The sequence below is a fragment of the Gossypium hirsutum genome, chromosome A10 (assembly GCF_007990345.1).
Source record: "Gossypium hirsutum isolate 1008001.06 chromosome A10, Gossypium_hirsutum_v2.1, whole genome shotgun sequence".
In the NCBI taxonomy this organism is placed as follows: domain Eukaryota; kingdom Viridiplantae; phylum Streptophyta; class Magnoliopsida; order Malvales; family Malvaceae; genus Gossypium; species Gossypium hirsutum.
Window position 1 is genome coordinate 108,188,751 of NC_053433.1, and position 7,516 is coordinate 108,196,266.

Genomic DNA, 7,516 nt, shown 5'->3' on the forward strand with positions numbered 1-7,516 from the left:
ATAATTAAGCGCTAAAATAATTATTATAAATAAATATTAATAACTCCTGAATTCTAGATTTGAATTTAAGGCTTTAGGATTTCGAATTTAAGATTTAAGATTTTAATATTTATTTAAATTAATCATTATTTAATTATACTTAAATTATTATCAGTATTATTTATAAATTTATTTATTATTTATTATTTTATTTAATAATGAGTTATCATTTATTATTTACCCATATTTTATGAGATTTATACAGTGCATCAAATATTTAAGAAATATAAAAAGTGTGGATAAAAGGACCTACTTTTTCTCATGTTTCAAAAAGAAGTTACAATGACAATAGCAGTGTTTGTGAGTATCTTTCTTCTAGCTCTTCCCTTCTTGTTGTTCGTTCTCCTAAAACATAGGATTAGCAACAATGGCAGTTTTAATCGTCTTCCCCCAAGCCCTCCAAGTCTTCCTTTGATTGGACACTTACATATGTTGATGTTTGATAACTCAGCCCCTCATCTTTTTCTTTATAAACTCTCTAAAAAATACGGTCCCCTCATTTTTCTGAGATTTGGATTTAGGCCAACCCTTGTGGTTTCTGTTGAATATTGGCAATATCCCACATTAGGAAAAGATAGAAAGGGAGGGGGTTTGGTTTGTTATATATAGAACCCCTCCCCCTTTGGTTGTATCATCTCAAAATCTTCTCCTTTGTAATATTTCTAGAGGAAATATTAATTTGGTAGTGTCCGAGGACGTAAGCTAAATTGGCCGAACCTCGTTAAAACTCTGGTATTTTATTTCTTATTTGTTTGCTTTTATTTAATAGCTTTATGTTGGTTATATTTATTTAGTTATTATTGCTATAAATATCTAAGTGAGTTCTGTCTAGTTGTTGGGTTTTAAGCGGGACCATTGTGACCCCTCCAATTTAACTGGGAATTTTCTTAGTATAATTGTTGGCATAATAATTATCTAAATATTTCTGATAATATTGTTATTAATATTATCGTCGCTTCCGCAACAATTGGTATCCGAGCCAAGTTTTGTAGTATGCTCTGTGTTTGCAGCTTAGTCTGATCTTACACATCAGAAACATTTCTTAAAGCTTGTGGGTATTCTGCATTTGGTGGCTATTAAGTAGAAGCTATGGCAAAAATGACAGAAGAAAAACCATCCATATCAACAACTTCCACTTCGTACATTTTGCCGAGGATTAGAACTGCAAATACGAGATTTGTAGTGGAAATTTTTGATGGAACAGGTCATTTTGGCATGTGGCAAAGTGAGCTTCTAGATGCCCTCTTTCAACAGGGTCTAGATATTGCCATTGAGGAAGAAAAACCAGAAGGGGTTGATGATAAAGAATGGAAGACCATCAACCGATTGGCATGTGGTACAATTCGATCATGTCTTTCCAGAGAGCAGAAGTATACATTCAGTAAAGAGACTTCTGCAAGTAAATTGTGGAAAGCATTGGAGGAGAAATTTCTGAAGAAGAACAGTCAAAATAAGTTACATATGAAGAAAAGACTGTTTCGTTTCAGTTATGTTCCTGGTACCACGATGAACGAGCACATTACCAATTTTAATCAGCTGGTGGCTGATTTGTTGAATTTGGATGTGACTTTTGAAGACGAAGACTTGGCGTTAATGTTGTTGGGATCGCTTCCTGAGGAGTTTGAGTACCTTGAAACTACTCTACTTCATGGAAAATCGGAAGTAACTTTCAATGAAGTAACTGCTGCATTGTATAGCTATGAACTACGCCGAAAGGATAAGTTGAAAGGTTCAGGTGAAGCAGCAGTGGAAGCATTGGTAACAAGAGGTCGTCAGCAAAGTCAGTCTAAGGGGAAGAGAAGAAAGTCCAAAGGTCGAGCTGTTGCCAAAGATGAATGTTCTTTTTGCAAAGAAAAAGGACATTGGAAGAAAGATTGTCCAAAATTGAAGAAAAAAGGGAAGACTCCGCAAGATGCAAATGTTGCAGAATGCAATAGTGAAGCAGAGTCAGACTTTTCTCTTAGTATGACATCTTCAACATTATATGCAGATGAGTGGATCATGGATTCTGGTTGTTCCTATCATATGTGTCCCATTCGGGAATGGTTCTTTGAATTTCAAAAACTAGATGAAGGGGTTGTTTACATGGGTAATGATAACACATGTAAAATAGCCGGGATAGGTTCAATTAAACTGAGGAGTCATGATGGATCTACTAGAATTTTGCGGGATGTACGATATGTCCCAAAGTTGAAGAAGAATCTCATCTCTTTGGGGTCGTTAGAATCTAAAGGCCTAGTTGTGACAATACGAGATGGAGTTCTTAAAGCAACTTCAGGAGCATTGGTGATGTTGAAAGGCATAAGAAAGAACAATCTGTATTACTACCAAGGTAGTACAGTGGTCGGGACAACAGCAGCGGCAATTACGAGTACCAAGAAGGACGCTGAGGCAACACAGCTGTGGCATATGCGTTTGGGCCATGCTGGTGAAAAATCCTTGCAAACTCTAGCCAAGCAAGGATTATTGAAAGGTACAAAGACTTGCAAACTTGAATTTTGCGAGCATTGTGTTCTGGGAAAACAACGAAGGGTGAAATTTGGCACTGGGATTCACAATACTAAAGGTATTCTGGATTATGTGCATTCTGATGTATGGGGACCGTCCAAGACTCCATCACTTGGAGGAAGACGTTATTTTGTCACCTTTATTGATGATTTTTCCAGACGAGTTTGGGTGTTCCCTATGAAGAACAAAGATGAGGTGCTTGAAGTTTTCCTTAAGTGGAAAACTAAAGTTGAAAATCAGACAGGAAGGAAGATTAAGGTTCTCCGATCAGACAACGGTGGAGAATATAAAAGCGATCCTTTCCTAAAGATATGCCAAGATTGTGGCATAGTAAGGCACTTCACCGTAGGTGGAACACCACAACAGAATGGGGTGGCAGAGCGTATGAATCGAACGCTTGTGGAGAAAGTTCGATGTATGTTATCTAATGCTGGATTAGATAGAAAGTTTTGGACTGAGGCTGTGACGTACGCTCAACATCTCATCAATCATTTGCCATCATCTGCTATAAATGGCAAGACTCCTTTGGAGAAATGGTATGGAAAACCTGCTACTGATTATGACACCTTGCGCATTTTTGGTTCTATTGCATATTATCATGTGAAAGAATCAAAGTTAGATCCAAGAGCAAAGAAGGCTCTATTCATGGGCTTCAATGCTGGTGTTAAGGGATATCGTTTGTGGTGTCTAGAGGCAAAGAAGACGATAATCAGTAGGGATGTTACCTTTCATGAATCTACCATGTTGAATAAGGTAAATCCAGAAGGAGTGAGTAGTACTTCGCAGCAGGTGGAGTGTACTCCGCAGCAGGTGGAGTTTGAGCAGAGTGTGGTAATTCCAGCAGAAGGTACCACTAGTGATTCTTCATTGGCAGATGCAGAGTCAGATGAGGAAGAGGTTTCTACCCAAGAACCTCAACAGCAGTCAGAGCCAATTGCAGTCAGAAGGCAGAGACGAGAAATTCAGAAACCAGCTCGTTTCACTGACATGGTAGCTTATGCACTTCCAGTTGTTGATAATATTCCATCCACTTACACCGAAGCCATTCAGAGTTTAGAGAATAATAGATGGTTAGGTGCAATGGAAGAGGAAATGCAATCTCTAGAGAAAAACAAGACGTGGAAGTTGGCACAACTACCAAAAGGGAAGAAGGCGATTGGTTGCAAATGGGTATTTGCAAAGAAAGAAGGATTTCCCGACAAAGAAGATGTTCGTTACAAGGCAAGGTTAGTGGCTAAAGGCTACGCTCAGAAGGAGGGAATTGACTATAATGAGGTATTTTCTCCAGTTGTTAAACATTCCTCCATTAGAATTTTGTTGGCCTTGGTAGCGCAGTTGAATTTGGAGCTAGCTCAACTTGATGTGAAGACCGCGTTTCTACACGGTGATTTGAAGGAGGAAATCTATATGACTCAGCCAGATGGATACAGGGTTGCTGGTAAAGAAAATTGGGTGTGTAAACTTAGCAAATCGTTGTACGGATTGAAACAATCTCCGAGACAATGGTACAAACGATTTGACAGGTTCATGAAGGACCAGAAGTACAAAAGAAGCAAATACGATCATTGTGTGTATTTGCGCAAGCTTCAAGATAATTCCTACATCTACTTACTCTTGTATGTTGATGATATGCTGATTGCAGCAAAGAGCCAATTGGAGATTGATAGACTGAAGGCTCAGTTGAGTAAAGAGTTTGAGATGAAGGATTTAGGGGAAGCTAAGAAGATTCTCGGCATGGAAATAACTCGGGATAGAAAGAGGGGCAAACTTTGGCTGTCACAAAAACAGTATTTGGAGAAGGTACTACAACGTTTCGGTATGTCTGAAGGTACAAAACCTGTAAGTACCCCACTTGCTCCTCATTTTAAACTAAGTAACCAGTTATCTCCAACGACTAAGGAAGAACAAGAGTACATGGCAAAAGTCCCATATGCAAATGCAGTTGGAAGCTTGATGTATGCAATGGTATGTACGAGACCAGATATTTCACAGGCTGTTAGTGTTGTTAGCAGGTACATGCATGATCCGGGCAGGGGTCATTGGCAAGCTGTGAAATGGATTCTGCGGTATCTCCAAAATACCATAGATGTCGGATTGGCATTCGAGCAGGATGAATCATTTGGTCAATGCATAGTTGGATATTGTGATTCTAATTATGCAGGTGATTTGGATAAGCGACGGTCTACAACTGGCTATTTGTTTACTTTAGCGAAAGCGCCAGTTAGTTGGAAATCTACCTTACAGTCCACGGTGGCTTTGTCTACAACAGAGGCAGAGTATATGGCAATTACAGAGGCTGTGAAGGAAGCAATTTGGCTTCATGGATTGCTTAAAGACTTGGAAGTTGGTCAGAAACAACTTAAGGTGTATTCTGACAGTCAGAGTGCTATTCATTTAGCAAAGAATCAAGTTTTTCATGCACGAACGAAGCACATAGACGTTCGCTATCACTTTGTGCGGGAAATTCTCGAAGAAGAGGAGATACTTCTCCAAAAGATTCACACTACGGAGAATCCTGCAGATATGCTGACTAAGGTGATTACAAGGGCCAAGTTTGAACATTGTTTAGACTTGATCAATGTCCGACACATTTGATATGGCGTCGTTGGCGCAAATTTGAAGACACTATTGAAGTTTGTGTTATGAGAAGATGTTCGAAGATGTGGAATATCGCCAAGGTGGAGATTTGTTGAATATTGGCAATATCCCACATTAGGAAAAGATAGAAAGGGAGGGGGTTTGGTTTGTTATATATAGAACCCCTCCCCCTTTGGTTGTATCATCTCAAAATCTTCTCCTTTGTAATATTTCTAGAGGAAATATTAATTTGGTAGTGTCCGAGGACGTAAGCTAAATTGGCCGAACCTCGTTAAAACTCTGGTATTTTATTTCTTATTTGTTTGCTTTTATTTAATAGCTTTATGTTGGTTATATTTATTTAGTTATTATTGCTATAAATATCTAAGTGAGTTCTGTCTAGTTGTTGGGTTTTAAGCGGGACCATTGTGACCCCTCCAATTTAACTGGGAATTTTCTTAGTATAATTGTTGGCATAATAATTATCTAAATATTTCTGATAATATTGTTATTAATATTATCGTCGCTTCCGCAACAGTTTCTTCGGCAAAAATGGCTGAAGAGGTTATGAAAACCCATGACCTCGACTTCTGCAGCAGGCCTAATCTATGTGCTGCACGCCAATTATCTTACAATGCTTCTGACTTGTCTTTTTCACCATACAATCACTACTGGCGTGAGATGAGGAAAGTTTGTGTTGTACATCTCTTTAACAGAGTGCAAAAGTATCGACATATCCGAGAAGACGAAGTTGCACGCCTTATTGAGAAAATATACCAATTCTCCATTGGTTCTAAGCCTATCAACTTTAGTGAGGCAATAATGTGCTTTTCCAGTTTTATAATTTGTAGAGTAGGCTTCGGCGAGAGGTATGACGAACAAGGAATTGAAAGAAGTAGGTTCCATAGGCTGCTTAAAGAAAGTCAAGCCATACTTTCAAGCTTTTGTTTTACTGACTATTTTCCTTTCATGGGTTGGGCTGATAGATGTATGGGTTTTCTTAATCGTCTTGAAAGAACTTCTAAAGAATTTGATACCTTCTTTCAAGAACTCATTGATGAACATCTTGATTCAAATAAGCTAAAATCAGAGCAAGAGGACATAGTTGATGTGTTACTACGGATAAGGACGGATCAGATATTTTCATTTGATCTTACCATAGATCACATAAAAGCTATTCTTATGGTCATTTCATTTTCCCTCAAAACTTCTATCATTAACTTCACAGTTTACGTATATACAACCTTATTTTCTTTTACTTTTCCTTTTTATGCAGGATATATTTATTGCTGGAACAGACACAGCTGCGGCTACTCTGATCTGGGTCATGAGCTTCTTGATGAAAAACCCAAAGTGTTTGAAGAAAGCTCAAGTAGAAGTGAGGGATTTGGTTGGAGAAAAAGGGTTTGTAAATGAAGATGATGTTCAAGGTTTAATATACCTAAAAGCTGTAATAAAAGAAACATTCAGATTGCAACCAGTAGCTCCATTGTTACTACCACGAGAAACACGTCGAAAGTGCAGCATCGGTGGGTACGAAGTCCCTGCCAAAACCTTAGCAATAGGAAGAGAGCCTGAAGCTTGGGAAAATCCACAAGATTTTTGTCCTGAAAGGTTAATCGGTAGCTCTATTGACTACAAAGGGCTAAACTTTGAGCTCATACCATTTGGTGCGGGTAGAAGGGTTTGCCCTGGAATGCACATGGGAGTTGCAGAAGTGGAGCTTGGCCTAGCTAATCTTTTGTACAAGTTTGATTGGGAAATGCCGAATGGGATGAACAGGGAAGACTTAGATTTTGATGCCGTAAATGGTCTCACTACACACAAGAAAAATGCTGTTGCAGAAGTGGAGCTTGGCCTAGCTAATCTTTTGTACAAGTTTGATTGGGAAATGCCGAATGGGATGAACAGGGAAGACTTAGATTTTGATGCCGTAAATGGTCTCACTACACACAAGAAAAATGCTCTTATCCTTCAGGCTAAGAAGATTAATGATTAATCCTATGATTTAGTCATTAAAATTTAAAATTTTAATTTTAATTATTAAATCATTTTAAAATTCGTGCACATTCCTTCTCACAGTAATAAAGAATGTTATTTGTGGAACTCAAATATAAATTCTTTTATTAAGGTGTAATGTATTTTGCTATTATACCCAACATTCGGTGATATTAAAAGTTGTTAAGCCATGTAAGTATTGTTAAGTTACTATTTATCTAAAAAAATAAAAATATATATAAATTTCAAAAAAATTGAAGAAAAAATTTATAATATATTAATTATATAAAATTTTAAAATTTGTATCAAAATTAAAATATATACTATATATAAAATGGTTGATTAAGTTGGTATCACAAATCAACTCAACACTAACTTAATTGTGAAATTACTA

The 7,516-nt window shown here is 37.5% G+C and overlaps 1 protein-coding gene across 1 annotated transcript; it reads left to right on the forward strand.

Moving 5' to 3' along the window:
• The first annotated feature begins 287 nt into the window (after window positions 1–287).
• On the forward strand, window positions 288–7,302 carry LOC107896243 (cytochrome P450 83B1). The gene is made up of 3 exons (XM_041078013.1): window positions 288–574; window positions 5,663–6,309; window positions 6,401–7,302. Exons 1-3 carry the CDS (start codon window positions 301–303, stop codon window positions 7,121–7,123), a joined length of 1,644 nt encoding a protein of 547 aa, XP_040933947.1. The 5' UTR covers window positions 288–300; the 3' UTR covers window positions 7,124–7,302.
• Window positions 7,303–7,516: the final 214 nt, after the last annotated feature.

Bases quoted from the DNA above. Each gene is read 5' to 3' on its own strand.
- LOC107896243 (XM_041078013.1), top strand. From the start codon at position 301: ATGTTTCAAAAAGAAGTTACAATGACAATAGCAGTGTTTGTGAGTATC. The intron at 575-5,662 runs TTTCTGTTGAAT...CTTCCGCAACAG, and splicing joins ATTTAGGCCAACCCTTGTGG to TTTCTTCGGCAAAAATGGCT. The intron at 6,310-6,400 runs GTCATTTCATTT...CTTTTTATGCAG, and splicing joins ACATAAAAGCTATTCTTATG to GATATATTTATTGCTGGAAC.